Source organism: Pyxicephalus adspersus, chromosome 3 (genome assembly GCF_032062135.1).
Source record: "Pyxicephalus adspersus chromosome 3, UCB_Pads_2.0, whole genome shotgun sequence".
Lineage (NCBI taxonomy): Eukaryota > Metazoa > Chordata > Amphibia > Anura > Pyxicephalidae > Pyxicephalus > Pyxicephalus adspersus.
Window position 1 is genome coordinate 1,873,692 of NC_092860.1, and position 17,758 is coordinate 1,891,449.

Here is a 17,758-nt window from a genome sequence, read left to right on the forward strand (position 1 = left end):
TGCACAAGTCAGCTTATACTCGGGTATATACAGTACATTGTATTATGGATGACTATATAAATTTGCTTACAAACTACGGACACTATTCTGAAGTTGCCCATTTCCTGTATGCAATGTTTTGGATCTATTGGAATGTATGTTCATTCAGCTAAAAAGAACATTTTTCAGGTCAGGTACTGATGTTGGATAAGAAAGATTTGGCTGACAATCGACTTTAAAATTGGTTTAATGTCAGACCACTGCAGGTCATCATCAGAGTGCCTCCACACCAATCAAAGTCTTTATGGAGCTTGTTTTGTGAGCAGTGGTAAAGGTCATATTAGGGCAGAAATAACTTTTTCCCCCAAACTGTAGCTATGGGTTGAGAAAACACAATGAACTTAATTGAAAAATAAGTTATGAACTTATATTGAAATTTATATTGAAAAATAATGAAATTATTTGGTGTGACTTCCACAATACTTTTAATCATTTAGTGCAGGAATGATGTTCAAATGCATCAAATCATGTTTCACAGGTCTGGTCCACATATGGACAATATTATCAGTAAAAAGATCCTTTGGAGCTGGCATATTGACACACCTCTGCTGCAGCTTGGCTCGGGAGGAAGAAGACTGCTGATGTCACAAATCAAATTATCACAGATTAGAATGCCAGAGCGGTTACATCACTTTGGCACTTGTTAAATTGCATTCAAACAGCAGGACTCAGGCTCTTCACACTAATACAGAACACATAATTTTACCGATTCCACTAACTATATAAACCTAAATTAGCAATATAGATGGTGCTGTTAGATTGTCACTCAATACACCTCCACTATAAAAATGAAATATCTCACTTTAAATAGGCTTACCTGTATTTAAATAAATATTGAGTAAGTACTTTTATTATTCATGTAAAATGTGTTTTTGGGCATGTAGTTTTCCATGCCCCCTACTTGCAACTTCCATTCAATATGTAAAATAAACACAGACCCTGCATTTTTTTTTGCAGTCTAGAAAACATTTTTTCATTTTCTTTTCAGAAATTTTTAGGCTCCATTATTCAGGTCTGGTTCATGCAGATCTTGGAGCCTTACAAAGGTGAGGCCTGTATACATTGACATTTCTTAGCACCTGAAATTCGCCTTTTTCCATACAAGATATTAGGCAATAAAAGCCGCTAAGGTGGTGGTACAGAAGTCAGAGCAAGTCTAGATGCACTTTTGTGGAGTAAATTTAGGTTCTCAAACTGATCTCAGATGCAAATGAGTGCTTCATTTGACCATCTGCAGTAATGAAAGAAAAGGAGAACAGAAAAACATCTAAGTAATCTACCAAGTTGATTTTTTTTCTTTGGACAAATTCACTTACTGTTGATTGGCTCTCTAGCTTTGCAGAAAGTCTGTTCCAAGCATCCACTACTCGGTAAAATTTTACTAATACTAATTAAATAATTAGACTAATTTGCCTTTAAAACATCTTTCTCTATTTAGTTCAAAGTGGCCTGGTGTTTCCTAAATGTTCTAGCTTACTAGACAGTTAAGGAACACAAAAGTGCAGGAATATTGCCCAAACTGTTGCAAAGATTGTCAATAATATGCAAAAAAAAATGTACCTTTGTATGCAGATAGCAAGCAAACTGCAATGATTCAAACATGTAAAATTCAAACTCTAGTTGGCTATGTACACACGTGCAATAATTGTCGTTGGAAAGGATCTTTCACGATCGTTCACAAACAACTAAATGACTACTGATGCATAAACGAGTTCTGTACACACAGCACTGTTCTACTCTATGGAGAGGGGAGGGGGAGAATGACGGAGTGGCACCCAGGTGCGCTCTCTCCCCTTCACTTCCATTAAGATCGTTCGTCGTCCACCGTCTGTGGCACAGCCTGGACGATCTTTCGGACGATGGACGACGAGCCCTGAACACACGTAAGATTCTTGCCCGATATAGACCCTGAGCCGATTATCGGACGAGAACCACTGCACGTGTGTACCTAGGTATAGTGTACGTTTCAAGCTATTTGCATACAAATGATTTTTTTCTATCTCAATGACCACCTTGCTACTGAGTATGCACAAAAATAAAACACAATCATATTGGAATGTGCATGATCATCTGTATTAAAACCTAGCAGTTTGCAAAAATGACGGTTGCAATCTGATGAATTTTGAACCAATCACAAGTCAGTGAAGAAGGGGCACAGGTAAAAGTCCAATATGATGATGAGACTAACTGTGGAACTTTAAGGTTACACTAATAGAGCAGTTTTAATCCAGGTATCCACTGATTAAATCCAATGTCCTGGTAACTTTAGTACAATATTACATATGTTCAGTGTTCTCCCCAGCCCCTTTTAGCTGGGCGTACCACCCAGCACATTTCAGTAACAACCCGGCCGTTTTTGGGTGGTTGCTGAAGAGTTGGATAACAATACAGGGGCTGCCAACCACATACAATTTCTTTCCACCTAGCTTAAAAACAATTCTGGATTGAACACTGATGTTTTTAACATGATACAGAAGAACCTGCCAACAGGAGTTGTCAAGGCAGAATTTGGTGCACACTCCAGAGCCTTCCAGAGTGTTCAGCATAAAGTCATCGTCCCAAAACAAGCATGCAGCCGGTAATATGAACGGACATGCACATTTGTTGAAGGTCAGTGATATATCAAACCTCAAGATCACAGTCACACCCTGCAGCTTGTATCTCTAAAAATAATTTGGCAACAGCATGCTCCAATAATACTACTGTGGCAGGTCCTCTTTAAATTTCTGGGCAATACCGTTTGTAAACGTCTGCCATTCACCAGACTTCTCTAAAAAAAAAAAAATATTTTAAAGTTGTAAATACTCAGCTGTTGCAGTTTCAACATTTTTAATACATTTTTACAGCATTTATACAACCTAACAGTGTTTCCATGATTGGTCTAAAAAGTTGGTTGATATCCATGATTTCCTTCCTTTAACTACTCTGAAAAAAGCTTTCTGCCTCCCATTTTCAATCTTACACAATGTAGCTTTTGGAATGTATGCATTTGATATATATTTTACTTTCTAAGTGCTTGTAGAAACTGAGGAAAGAAAATACCTCATTTTATTTTACATCTTGGCATTTTTAAACGTTGAAATGCTTGAATTTGCTTTTGTAAAGAAATACATCTGTGTTTAAAAAGTATATTCAAACGGCTGATAAAAAAGAATCTCCTGCATTGTAAACATTAGGTAAGCCGGTTGTAGAACTCAGCTGGACCGGCTCTACCATGGTGTGTTCTGTAAAACCGCGAGAGAGCAGAGGTGTGGCCTATAGCTACCAATCAGAATCCACCAAGACTGAACAGTACTGGTATACCCATCTGGGGTTACAGGTTAACAGATGCCCCCTGCTGGCTTCCTACATCTCTCAAGCACTCCAGAAGCAAGCTCACTGCACCTGAGATCCCAGCCCCGCCCAACTTATATTTATTCACATATTACAGTACAGAGGGGCAGCAGCAGGAGAGCAAGACCCCTCCAAAACAAGCCTATGTAATGACTAAAGTAAGGAGGCAGACTCCTAAATTTTGCAGAAAATCTCACTTGAATTTAGAGTGCTAGAACGACATGGGAAGCCAAGGCCTCAACCAGCCTCTACCAAAAATGGATGCACCCATTTTGGTTAAAATTACCCTTTGACTGAAAGGTAAGAAAAAAAAAAAAAAAAACAGCTGCAACCTGACTGGTAACTATGGTCAAAACTTCTATTCCCTCATTACAGAACACAATCCAAATTGGTAGCTGAGTACATAACGGCCGATACTGAGCTTTAGAGCCTTAGAACAGGCTTGGCTGAGGAATGGGTCTCGATTCTAACTGCTATTCAGATTCACATCTTTTTCACAGTATGTTGTAGAGAACCAGATACGTCAGTGCATTATCTCCTGTTATAATACAATACCTCCCTTGCCTTATCATACATTATTTTTCACGTCAAGTAATACTGATAGTGTTTCTTTCTCTTCATTTCGTCATAAGTGTCGTATCAAATCTGAAGACGAACTTTTGTACAGGTACTTCCAGATGGCATAATAATGCACAGCAGCTGCAAGGGCCACAAACAGGTGCCAGATGGCATGCGCAAAGGGGATAATGCCGTCACTTTTGAAGAAGACTACGCCCAAGCAGTAGATGAGGCCTCCCCAGGCCAGTTCTTGTAAGCCTTCTGTGTTGTTCTGTGTAAGGAAGGGACAGAAGTAAGCCATCACATTAATTAACAATGGCTGCTTTACAAAAACAAGTCTTGCATTGACCCTCAATATTGAGCTTTTCTTTTTTGATCCCTTTAATTCTGGCAAGAATTTCATTAAAAGAAGTTTTCAAAAAATCACAAGTTAATCTTGCCAGGAACTATAATAGCCGATACAAATCAAGAATGTTTAGTTATGATAGATTCTTACCATTGATGTCACTACTAGAGCAGGAGAAAATCCCATTGCTAGATAAAACAGTAATTCAACTACTTTATACCTGGAGAAAAAAAGACACAAAGAAAAATGTTACCAAGTTTTTGTTTATATATACACAAGTCCTTAAAGTCAAAATTGCACATAAGGATAACAGTCTGAATTTCCTAACAACCAGCAAGACAGTACAATTCTAAAGCTGACCTTAAACATGGGAAACTTTCTGGCAATTTTAACCTCTTTTGATCATGTGGGAATTGAAGATATGAAGTGGTTGCCTGAAGCTAAGCAATCTACCACCCAGCAGTTTACTCAACCACCAGATTTCTAAAGAAATAACTGGGCTACAAACTGAAAGTTTAATACAGTTAGAAAAAAATGTAAACAATTTTGCCAAAAGTAATGGGATTGTTGCACCAAGGCAATTTCAGCCCCATATACTTGTGGTTGATTAAAACCACTTTCAACATTCAGTCCTGAGATTCCTCAGGAATCTGTTTACACCTATAGATAAGGTAAGTGGGGCTAGAACATTTTTCATTGGGCAGAAGGCAAACATGATAAAAAATGGTGGACTGGGAGGCAATATTATTATTATTATTATTAACAAACAAAATAAGATTTTTCTATTTTCCTATGAAGGAAATGGGACTTTTTTGGTGCACATAAATATCACCTCAATATACTTTTTAGAAAAACTTTACATTTCTGTATTTTATTCTTGATACAAAACACACTGTATAAAAACATACAAACACTTCAAAATAACATTTTTTTTTAGAGTACAATATCTTTTACATATAGTTTATCTTTTGATGCCATTAAACTGTCATAATTATTATTATTATTATACTGTAATAATATAGCACCAATATTTTAAGTAGTGCTGTGCATAAAATAGGGGTTGCAAATGACAGACAGATACAGACAGTGACAAAGGAGGAGAGGATCCTGCCCAAAAGAGCTTACAATCTAAGAGGTGGGAGATTCATTTAATTGCTCTTTTTGTTCATATTAAACATTGGTAAAAAGTAAAACATTACACATATAAGATAATAAAAAATAGCTTACTTTTCATGGTATAAAAACACATAAATAGTTCCACCTGCTGCCATCAACCAAATAAACCACCTCATGTGAGATGCCAAAGGGCCAAGTTCACGTAGATTTAACCTGAAACGGGAAGATCAATTTTTCACTCACTTTTTACTTTAATTTGGGCTTGTAGAACCAAGACTTTGCCCATCACATTGACATTTAATAAATGTATTCTCGCATGTTTCCGATTCTGCTATTAGGCATATGTACAAGTTAAAGCTATTCTAACCTATAATTTGTTGATTTGCTTTGTTAAAGCAGTTTCATGAGTTTTCATTTCATAAAATATTTTTTTCTTCACGTTTGCATTTATATGGTACTTCATTAACCATTTATATCTATACACACTCTTTCCAGTGTAAGCTCCATATGATTGTTCAGGTCCATTTTCTGCACATTGGGTCTGATTTATTAAAGCTCTCCAAGTCTGAAGAGGATACACTTTGAGCAGTGAAGCTGGAGGATCCAGCAAACATGGAATTGTTTTCTTCAAAGTCATTTGCTATTTGTTATAAAATGTTCAGTCCTTGACTATATCCACTCCAGGTTTGCTGGATCACTATCGATAAAGGCGGACCAAACCTGAGCAATGAGGGTCAGCACAGCCATGCCCTAACTATCTTAAAAATAATCTCCAGAAGATTGAAGAAAGCTTGCTTTAAAACAGAATGCCAACCACAGACCACCCCTCCTAACCCCACTATTTTTTTTATTTAACCTTATACATCGCTTTTATGGTGCAATCATTAAACCAGCCCAGGTCATTCTCTACATTCTAATCAACAAAAGTAAGTGGTCAGGTTTCATAGACTAAGCAATGCCCAGACAATACAGAGGATGCCCAGTTCAGTGGTACTGTAAGCCAAGGACCATCAGTGCAGCACCCACAGTAGATGTATCATTGACACCTTGGACGTGACCTGAATGATTCTATTCTCTTTTAGGAGGCCTCCAGCACTGGATGGGGGAAGCAGGGGAAAGCCTGGTGAAGTACAAAGAGGGTACTTAGTGCTATTTACTATGTTGTTTTGTGACAATAAAATAGCAACAGTGTTGTCACCTTGTGGACAAAGTCTTGAATGGTGACGGTTTTAGATGGACAACAAGGAAAGAAAACCTCAACTCAAGATACCACGTTTTAAGTAAAACAGTGTAAGCATCCTTGTCAGTTTTATATTCTGAACCCTGCACCTGCTACACATTCTGGACGGTTTGAACTGAAAAAAGTGTAAAGGCAGAATCAACTTCCCTTACTTAATGGAACTACAGCCCTTGACCAGTCCTGGCAGGATCAACAGATCCTACAAATGTTGCAGCAACATAAGCTCTAGGTGGGCTAATTCTGTATTGGAGCTGAAATAAAAATGCTCTAAACGCCATTGCAAACTTTACATTACACAAAACCGATTTTAGCCAAGACACAACATATGCAATGTATATACATTTCATCTCCGATACTCACCATGGTGCATAGGAGGCAGCAATGAAAAAGTAGATGACCATTCTGTCACACATGTGGAAACAATGTTCTACAGTCCTGGAAATGACAAAGGAAAGAGGGGTTTTCTAGAAAGTTCTGTAACCAATCCACCACTAAATAAATAATGCACTATTGTCAGGAAAGTTGCCAATTATTTTTCTGCTTGGTGACAATGCCCCCGAGGCTTCCTTCACAATAATGAATGATAAAAAAAGAGAAAAATAGTGGGAGGCATGGCAGGTTTCTGCTGAACTGGCTTTTCTCTATGTGTGTGCAGGATATCTGAGCTATGGAAAAGCTTCACTGCCTCGAATGTATCCACATTATGTAGAACTGGTTTACATAGTATATAGATAAATTCAAGGAATTCATAACAGTTGCCAGCTGCTCTGTTGCACAGTTCAATCTTTAATATCAAAACAGGGCTTGGGCTATTCAATTAGGCAAACAAAGAATGTACAAAATCCAATAGCCCAAGGTGTCAATAGTGTAAGTTTTTAAATAGAAAATACTTCGGGCCATTTCAAACCTGTGGTTGCTGCAGTTTTCTGCGGCAGATCATGGTGAGGTTGGCTGTTGGCCATGTGGTTACTGTTTAAAGATTCATGCCACGGCTACATGCAAATCTTGTGCATTTTGCAGCTTCTGGGCGCACAGCAGGGTGCGAATGTGAAAGTGCCCTGTGCTTTTTTTTTTCTTTTTATACAATATATTGGCAAAACTTCGTGGACATCAACACACAGTCAAGATAAGCCTTGCCTGAACAGTGGAGACTGTTATAGCAAGAAGAGGAACCCTCTCCAAATGCATGCCTATAATTTTGGAATGGGATGTCCAGCAAGCTCATACATGTGTGAGGGTCAGGTATCAACCAACTTTTACCCCATACAATGTATTTCACTATTCCACTATGTAGAGATCATCATTATTTTACAAATTACCATTTTTATATAGGATGCACCCATGACAAAAGGTTCCAAAGAGTATTTATGTGGCTTCCTAAGAGAGACAAGAAGCAATTTCCTTTTAGACTCAGTCTCTGATTGTAACTTTTTAGAGGATCATCTGAATACGTGGCAAGAGGGAAGTGTATATATAAACACACACACATATACATACATACACACATACATACATACAAACACTAATTATATAAGGTCCCTGTTGGGGGAAAGCTACAGCAGCCATGTTGCAAAGGTTTAAACAAGTGCACTTGTTTTTCAATGTACCTTTTTCATATTGACAGGTAATAAAAGTAGGTTTCCAAAAATAACCTTTCACCTTTTTTCTTTCTGTCCCCTGACCGCTCTATTGGGATCCTCAGCGATCCGCCAGTTCAACTTTTTCTGCCTGATGGCTGGTAAAGATTCTTGCAGAAGACTTCAAACATGGGGGGGGGGGGCTCATACAAGAGAGAACATTCTCAAATTCCTTTAGATGTACATGCCCTAGCTGCCAAAATCTCTGTTATGCATCATCAAATTGCAATCTGTCCACATTGAAATGTTCTAGGATATTTTCTATTGTCCTGCATGTATAACCATGATCAAACATTAAATCCAAATTAGGGATTTATTATAGCTTATAAGCAAAGGCAGACATATCTGGGGTATTTTTTTATGCCCAGGGAAACCCCGGTGGTGTTGCCAATTATTCTCTATTGGCTGTAGGGATAACCAAGAAAATGCACATCTAAAGGAATGCTGGAAATGCTTTCTTTTTAACAGAAAGTGCAGGTAGTCTTGTTTTTGTTTTCTCCCTCTCCCCTCAATTCCTTGATATTGTCTTGCATATTCTGGTATTTCTGGTATATTTGACCTATAATGAAGGAGAAATGTATTTTCAGGACTAAAGCCTGCTGGCATTAGGTCAAACAGTTATGTTTCTTTTAACTTTCTAAGTGAAGTTTTCTCTTTTTCTAAGTAGTGGGAATGAACAAATAAAGTTTGAACCCTGCCAATCTATGCCCAAAATGAACTTTCAAGGGTGTGTATAACCACTTTTCCTCCTTACTTACTGTATGTTTAACAAAACAGTAAGTAAGGAGAAATCCCCGCCAATAGGTTCACTAATAATTTTCTGAGCTGGAATAGTTTAAGAATTTACCACTGGCTGTTCTTTTTTTAAAACCTTTAGAGTCAACATTTTCCTGGTTTGGATGAAAGAACTGTTCCACTGCAGATTCCCCAATCCTTGCCCCATTTTTTTCCCCATAAGGTACATACCGGAGGTGACTCTTCTTCCAGGTGACTATGTGAAACACAGTGGACACTATAAAAAGGGCACACAGACCCATGCCATAAATCCAAGCGGTTATTTTTTCCCATCGGTCATCTGACATGCGATGTAGAAGAGCACTTCCAATTATAGAAGGAACAATGAGGAACTAAAAGAAAAAGGAAAGAAAATATATACAAATATTTATTATATATATCTATATATATGTTAACCTTGTATGCTTGTACCAAATATTTTAAAGAGAACCTATCATTGTTAAACTAGTTACAAGAATTAATTTTATACACCTAAGTCAGTTTAAACCCGAGCATACTTTTTCCTTGCCAGAAGATTCATTATTTGGCCTTGTGATCAAGATTCCCCAGCAACATTGCTCCTGGACCTTGCTGTACGTGCCAGGGGTTGTGATTTTAACAAAATCCCCATTTTACACCCTGCTAAAAGAATTCCCCCTATGTGACAGTGCGGTGCCATTTATAAGGCCAAAATATTTCCATATGGAGTTAATCACACGCTCACTCATACCCCAACGTGCCATAGGAGGGGCAAATGAGAAGCAAAGGTGAGTTTTACTGGGAAAAAGGCAAATTAAAAAAAAACCTTGCACCTTCTAATCAAAAACAAGGTATCAGTGTGTCAAAGTTTTCTCCTGAATCAAAGCACTTAAGAGCTAAGTGAATTCAGTGTTGTATTCTTATTACCTGCTTCTCAAAAGCAAGTTCCATCCCATGCCAACATACTGACATTCTCTTCTGGCCTCCTGAGTTTGCACAAAGATTTGGCACAAAGATCTGGCACAGAGCTATTATTTTTAATGCAGCAGGAGCGACATAATGCTGTATTTTAAAATTTTGCCTCATCATAGGTCTCCCAAAAGGCTGCATGGGGACAGTGGACACATCATCCTTCCCTAGGCAAGGAATAAGGAAATGGAAGGGCCCCAACACTAATGGTAATTCTCCTTTATACCCATCAATGTGTCAGTAGGGTGGATAAGGAAAGAATGTCATGGAACATATTTTTATCTCCTGGAAGAACAGACCCTTGTGTTTTGCCCTTAATGGGCAAAGGAAAGAGTCCCATTAATGAATGCAAAACTAAATAAAATGGTGTTTTTATATCAGCTTGGGGTTTAATTGTAGTTTAAAGTGAATGATTTTGATTACTTTACAGGTATTCTGCTCCTGTTTGATAATTCAGAGTTCTTCTAATCTTTATTTTCTGACATGCCATAAATAGGAGAAAAATACTTTCTGTAAATGCTCTCTGAAACCAAACCTTGTGTTCTCGGTGTGCTATTTATGAAGTATAGTAGAAATTGTTGTATGACTTTTAGGTTAATGCCTGAATTAGGCAGTTCCTTGTCTTTTTGTCACTCAACTGCGATTACACCCAGAGCAAAAACAAGTAAAGGGCCCTGATGTTTAGCATGCTAACGGGTGTGACAATCACAGAAAAGCCTTGTAATTATATAGGGGTGTCAGGGAGTAAAAGTGATGTGGCATTTGGTAAAATGTATTCAAATCCTAACAATATTATTCATTTATTTGCCCCATTTTGTTCTGTTTGTTATACCACAGTTGTAATTTTCTTAGATCTGTTTGGTAAGTACAAAAATGTTTATCCTGCTAGAAATGCAGTCAGTTCCTGTTCTTTCTGTGGTTTTATGTATCCAGTGATACCAGACCTACCCAAATCTCTCAATAACTACAGAGTCTGCAAAAAGAAATCTAATGCAGTCGTCACGCCTAAAACCACATAAGCTGCAATATTTTACATTTTTTTTTTGAGTTTAGAGATAATCCAGGTTACTCTTGACAGGTGTGCAACCACTGATATATCCCCTCCCAGCGACAATGAGACAATGAAATGGAGGATTGGACTAGAGACAGCAGGTAAAACACATGGCTCCCTTTTTAAACATGTATTACATACACCAGAACTGCCGGTCCCTATTAAGCTTGATAAATATTTTCTATGCAAGTTGCACAACACTTTACAAAACTATTCCAAGAATTTTATGATTTGAAGAGAGAAATTCAGCTCTAAGCAATTAGCTAACCTACTTCCTAGCATTATGGTAATTTTATTCTGTGCAGAAATGTTTGCATATAAACTGGCAAAACTGACACAGAATTTCAGCAATAAAACAATCGTTGTCTGTAAATAAAACTTTATAGCTTCTACATATCACTGACAGTTAAAAGAAAAAAAACATTTTTTTTGATTTAGATATAGTATAGAGTTAGACTTACTGTCATTTTGTTCTGTGGTCTGTGTCCCCACCCGGGAGAATTACAAGAAATGGAAAATTAAAATGTCTCAGTTGTCACGAGAACAAGAAGAGAGGGTTGAATAGCACTGAATAGTCTGAAAACCTTTATGTAATATTTAATCATCCAAAGAGGTAACTAGTGCCTGTGACAACTGTCAATAGTTGTAATTACCCTTACTTCTAATCTGTTTTGTCTCCAGGGCATGCAAGTGGAGAAAAATCTCCTGAGCACAATGGAAAATAACATTTTCCTAGTGTATCCAAAACAAAAAAAGTTAGTTTCATACTTTAGACTTATCTAAGTCAAAAAACAAAAAATTATATATTACAGCTTGCCAGTACTTAGGTAAAGTGGCTGCATTTTTTTCAGGCTCCCTCCCCCCTATATGGTATTGCTGCAAGCAACACTTCCATCCTAGGTGACAACACTCGCGGTATTGGTTTTATAAAATTCCCAGTGTGGTCACTGTAGCCTGCGCTCCTAACTTAAACTATTAAACACTTCTCTCTCCGCCTTTCCACAATATATAATGAGGAAGGTTCTCTAATTTAAATATAGAAGGCTGATTACACTGTATAATATTTCAGTGCAGTGTACATAGAAAAAGTTGCAACGACACTGAATTTTGAAAGCATACAGGAAACAGGTTTTTTTTTGATACTTGCAGAAAATATAAAGCCTGAAAAAAGAACCAATACTTTACTGATTACTGGTCCACTGCTGTTCTCTTTGCTTTATGCCATCCCTTGGAGTGCTGTGGGAACTAGGGTTCCTAAACTTATATTCTTTAACCTTCTGACTACTAGCACATATCCAATGTATGCTGCAGACAAGGTGGAAATGGTCACAGCTTCCAGTGTTCAAACCCCTTAAATACCCGGGTCACAAGTTATCAAATGTGCACACTATAGCAACTTGGCCCAAAAAGAAACTAAGATGGTGATATCTTTGGCTACAAAAGGATAGAACAGAACAGTGTTTCCACCGGCCTCTTTTAGTTGGGCGCACCACCCAGAACTTTTCACTAGGTTTGGGTCACAATACAAAGACGATGTAAAAATGGGACAGAGGGTGAGCATTAGAAAGTTGGAACAAAGTATAGGGAGGGCAGTAGAAAGCTGACAGAATTATAGGGGTTACTGGATTCCTAATAACTGGGACAAACTAAATTTGTCATGTTTTGTCCCACCCACTTTTTGACCATCTACAGCTTCTTCCCATCCAGCTGAATAAAAATTCTGGTTAGAACACTGCAGAAATTACCATTGGTCCCAAAATACAATAATCAGGCCCAGCAGCCATAGTAAGGCATTGGAGCACAGTTATAGAGTGATCACAATGCATTAAAAATACATTTAAGGAGGATGCCCAGTGTAAATAATACACCTTATTGCCAGGGGAAAAGACTGCTTTAACTTCAAGCTACTGTGTATATACAATGGAGATTTCCATGAGAGCATCCAAAGCAAACATGAGGTTTTCCATCACAGCAGCAAAATCCTAATATTTATGTACAAGCTTTCCCCTCTAGATCTCAGCACAAACAACGCTTTGCCACGTGTTGGCTAATCTGGATTCTTGGAACATTTGGAAGAAAACATTTGCTTAGAGGAGGCCCAGGATTCACTGCTGTGGACTCTGAACCATCAGGAGATAATCAAAGGGGACATCAGGAAAGAGATAAATGTGCAATAACTGCCAATATTGCCAAAAGGTCGTGTTAGGAGAACATTAGACTGCGTTATAAAAGGAAGAGGTTGCGCTGTAAAGAAAAAAAAAAAGACAGAGGCAAACCTGTAATTGTTAATAATATGCTACTTGCTTGGTTTAGCTGATCCTGTGTTCCTTATAATTTGAGTCAATTATATTAAGACATTAAGAAGATGAGTAAAGCTAAAAATCAATAACTAATTTAAAACACATATGGAAACTTTTTCACCTAAAATACACAATGATTTGTATTTCTGTCCTGAGATTCACACATCACTGTCATACTGTGCAGCATTACTTTTCTCTACTACAGTTAAAAATAAAGAAATGTCACCTCCCGGCCCGGAAATTGGACAGTGAAAGGGGAGCAGCAGAGAACCCCTACGTGGGCACTGCTCCTGTCGGAATGCTTCCTCTCAGCACTAAAGCTCATTTCATAGGCTTCTAATGCTGCCCCTTTCTTTACCTGCTGTACTGCCAGATATTAGGTCAAATTTAGGAAATTACACATGTTGCATTTGAAAAAATGTACCTTTATATATTATTTTGTTTTGTTTTAAAGCGAAACTAAAATCTTTTTTTGCTCCATCACGAACATCTTCACTTACAGCCTATTTCCAAGGCTGGCTACACTTTCATCAGGGAAGCTGAGTGCCACAGCAAACCTGGAATAGATCTGGTCCAGGACTGATAAAATTTGCTAATAGCAAATAACGCTTAAGAAATCCAGTCCAGGTTTGCTGGATCACCCAGCTTCACAGCTGAAACTGTATCCTCTCCATCCTTGGAGAGCTTTAATAAATCCATTCGTAGGTGAAGGCCTTGGTGATAGAGAAAAGAAAGGCGAGTCGTCGTCTTCTTTCTAACTGCCCGGAGTACAACTTTACACAACAATAAAATTCAATCTAAACCCAAAAACAAAACTGTAAGGCTATGTATTGATTCTCACCCGATATATATGGTCGGGCTTGTCTCAGGCAACGACCTAACATGTGCAGAGGTCTCCCGAAATTCTTAATGGATTCTTTCCCAATACTTTTTTAAAGATACCATAACTGGATGCTTTTAGAAACAGAAGTCCCCAGGTCCCTACAGCTATCCAAGTGTTCCTCTTCCTTTTATTACGTTACACTTTATGAATATTAGAAGCTACAATATACCAGATTACAGTAATCCAATTTCATATTCAGTTGGTCGGGGCGGCATTAGCAGCCACTGAAGGGCGCTCTGCTCTAGTCTCCTGGATCCAAACCAGCATGTCGCTCTGTGCATGACAAGCTCATGTTTTCATCCAAAAGTCAAAGTGCCATTACTCAGACCCATTATTCATTAGCCATATACATTCCACTAAACAAATTAGAGCTTTTGTTTGTATGAGTCACTGGGTTCTGCAATCCACCTGCACGGAACGAGTGGATTACTAACCATTATTAAAGAAATGTTATTTGGTTTCCAGGCAGTAAGAAATTAGGAAAATATGTATCTTCCTGTTGTGTAATAAAAGGCATGAAAGTGTGGATTGATGGGCAGTACCACTACTACGGAGTGTTTGGGATGATAACGCCCATTTCTTTAACAACCTGTGGACAGAGGACTTGAGATTCCAATAACAAGAAAAGAAAAGTTGGATAAAGTGATCCTGAAGTGATACTAACTTGACCTACAATGTGCCTAAGACAACAATAATGCTGAAGTGCAAGAGTGAAACCCCATGGGTTAGGCTTTCTTCACATACATGTTTGAATTGGCAGGATACATATGTTAACACAGCGCAAGACACAGAATATGTAAATCCAGCCTTCATGTTCCATTTACTGGTGGATTGTGTGATATAGCCTAAATCTCACTGTGTTAAGCCTAGAGGCTAGGATCCAAGTAGAATGCACAGAGCTCAACAGGAAGCCCAACACCTAGGCTTCCGCAAACACTACACTCTGCTTACAATCCAGCAAAATTGTAGCCCAAGATTGATTCAATTTAAATTATAGTTGCTTATACTGTAGTAATCTTACTAAACTGGAACATCCACATTTAGTTTGCACTTCAACTAGATCTCGTCTACAGCCTCAAATCCTGGGGTACACTAATATGTAGATCTACAGCTAAATCTATGGTAGAGAACGGTGATTGTGCTATACTATAGGTCATTGAGGCCAATAAAAGTAACTGTGGCCAGGCATTAGACATTCAATTATATCATATATTGCTGATCATAAAAATCAGCAATTAAGCTTTAAAACAAGCTGCCACCTACAATGTAGATGCAAGTATTATGAAGGAATTTATTCTCAAAGTTTACAGCCAACACACTAACATTGTTTAAGTCATTTTCTTTGCAACTTTGTTCTCTGCTCCCCTTCCCAGAGCAGATGTTCATTGTGTTAGAAGTAATTGGAAGGCAACCTTTTATGTCATTTGAGGGTATTTAATGTATGTTCACTTTAAAACAAAGGTGGTTTAAAGGAAATAAATGGAATTATAGATCCTAATCAACTGTCATTGGTATTGAGTGTCTTGATGTTAGCCAATACAGATTACCCTGAAAGAGAAGTTCTCTGTAAAACCAATAAAGAGACCCTGATGACTTCAGGATAGCTTGCCTTCCATACCAAAATATGTAAAGACTGCTCCATAAATCTACACAAACACAGACTGGGGACTTCTTTATTTGTGAAAATTTTCGGTTTATTAGATTTTTTGGAAAATGTGTTTTGTTCAATTGTAAAAAATGAATTATTGATATTTAACAGTAAATTTGTTTACAATAAGTCTCTATGTTCCTAAGGCAGCGGACAGTGTTCCACAAAATGCGTAGAACAGTAGTACAAATTAGAAACCATTTGGAGATGTATCTATTGTGTGAAATACATTATCATGAATCTTATGGATTTAAATTGTTATAAATAAATGGTTTTCAAAATGTTTATTGTATTTATGCCTAAAAAGTGCCAAAAAATATTTGTTTTGTGCTTTGTCTTCATGGTATTCAATAATTGAGAATTAGGCATATTTCACCATAGGGAATGCAATATGAGTTAGAAGGCTGGAAGGCCCCCAAGTCATTGCTAGGAAATGTAGGGGGAAATGTGCTGAAATTCTGAGAGAATGACTTCAGATTTTTAGCTGGGGAAATGTGCTGAAATTCTGAGAGAATGACTTCAGATTTTTAGCTGTCGACTGGGCTGACTTGCTCCGCTGTACCAGCGGCTAAATGTGTTAATTTAAAGGCTCATTACCCATTAGGAATGTTTAAATTCTTGAATGTCCAGGCCACAGATTCACTTTAAGCTCCAGATTACAGAACATGCCAGATCTGCATATTAGAATATTTTTTCATTTAAATAACCTACTCTTTGCATATGTAAAATTTGGCAAACTAAAGCAGATCTGTAGCAAATTCTTCTGCTTCAGCAATGAGACAAATATGAGCTCCCTACACGCTAAAGCCTTGGCTTTAGCAAACTTGGCCATCCAACTCCTGCACAATATTGTACACCACGGTATAAAGTGCATACTGCAACAAACACCTTTTTTTCTCAACTACCATTAAACCTAGATTACCATTATACCTAGAGTAGCTCATTAAAGTAAACTTGGTATTTGCAAATTCAGGACAAAGCAACGGCCTAGAAAGCGCATTTGTGCTCAGAGCACCAATAAGTCTGACTGTATTAATCTCCAGTAGACGGTCTCTGTCTATGCCACATGTCCCCTTCCTGAACCTCCTGCTGTCAAATCAGATAACAGCTGATCTTTCATCTGTTGGCAATAGTTAGGATGAAGAGGGATCGGGAGTATTTTCATCATCAGCTGTATACAAAAAGGAAAATTTAAAGGCAGATTTTTACATTAACATATATACAGAAAATGTTTTTCCCCCCATTCATTTTTAGGTTTGGGGAGTACTTAAAACAATGATGGGTAAACAAAATGACCTAAAAATATGTGGCAGTTTATTTTCACTATATCAATGTCCAACCCATAATTATTTTTAGGCCAGATGGGTAGAAATAATAGGCAGTTCCTGTATTGTGATTTAACTGTTCTGAAAGCACCCAAAAACACCCAGGTGTTTACTGAAAAGTAAGTAAAAAAAAAAAGGACTATAAGTCACTGAATATTAGCACTATTGTTTATTAAACCCACATTTTTAGCAATAAGGTATTTAAATGAAATCGATTTATTGATTCAGGTGTACACATCCACAATATAATCCCTTTTTTTGTAAAACTTTAAAGATGAGGCTGTGCCAAGTTAATGGATGCCATGGAAAGCCTCAAAACTGTGCATAGCCACAAAATCAGGTATTTAAAACAACAACCTAAAAGAATTGCTATAAAAGCCTTTTATCATGAATCAATGTAGCGTTAATGAGGAGCTAGACCAGGGGTGTCAAACTCAAATACACAGGGGGCAAAAATTAAAAAGACAAAGTTGCGGGCCAAACTTGAATATTTAATAAAAAATTGAGGAAGTTTTTCCCTCTCATTAGATATAAAACCTTTTCATATGGACACAAAGAGG

The 17,758-nt window shown here is 37.6% G+C and overlaps 1 protein-coding gene across 4 annotated transcripts in view; it reads right to left on the reverse strand.

Annotated features, from left to right (window-relative positions):
• Window positions 1-2,090: 2,090 nt before the first annotated feature.
• MMD (monocyte to macrophage differentiation associated) overlaps window positions 2,091-17,758 on the reverse strand; it is a 41,748-nt gene continuing 26,080 nt past the window's right edge. For all 4 annotated transcript variants that reach the window (XM_072403309.1, XM_072403312.1, XM_072403310.1 and 1 more), the window contains 5 exons: window positions 9,236-9,396; window positions 6,993-7,067; window positions 5,504-5,605; window positions 4,427-4,496; window positions 2,091-4,201 (listed from right to left, as the gene is read on the reverse strand). In XM_072403309.1, the coding sequence (XP_072259410.1) occupies window positions 3,998-4,201; window positions 4,427-4,496; window positions 5,504-5,605; window positions 6,993-7,067; window positions 9,236-9,396 (612 nt within the window). In that variant the 3' untranslated portion in view covers window positions 2,091-3,997. The remainder of the gene's footprint in view (window positions 4,202-4,426; window positions 4,497-5,503; window positions 5,606-6,992; window positions 7,068-9,235; window positions 9,397-17,758) is intronic.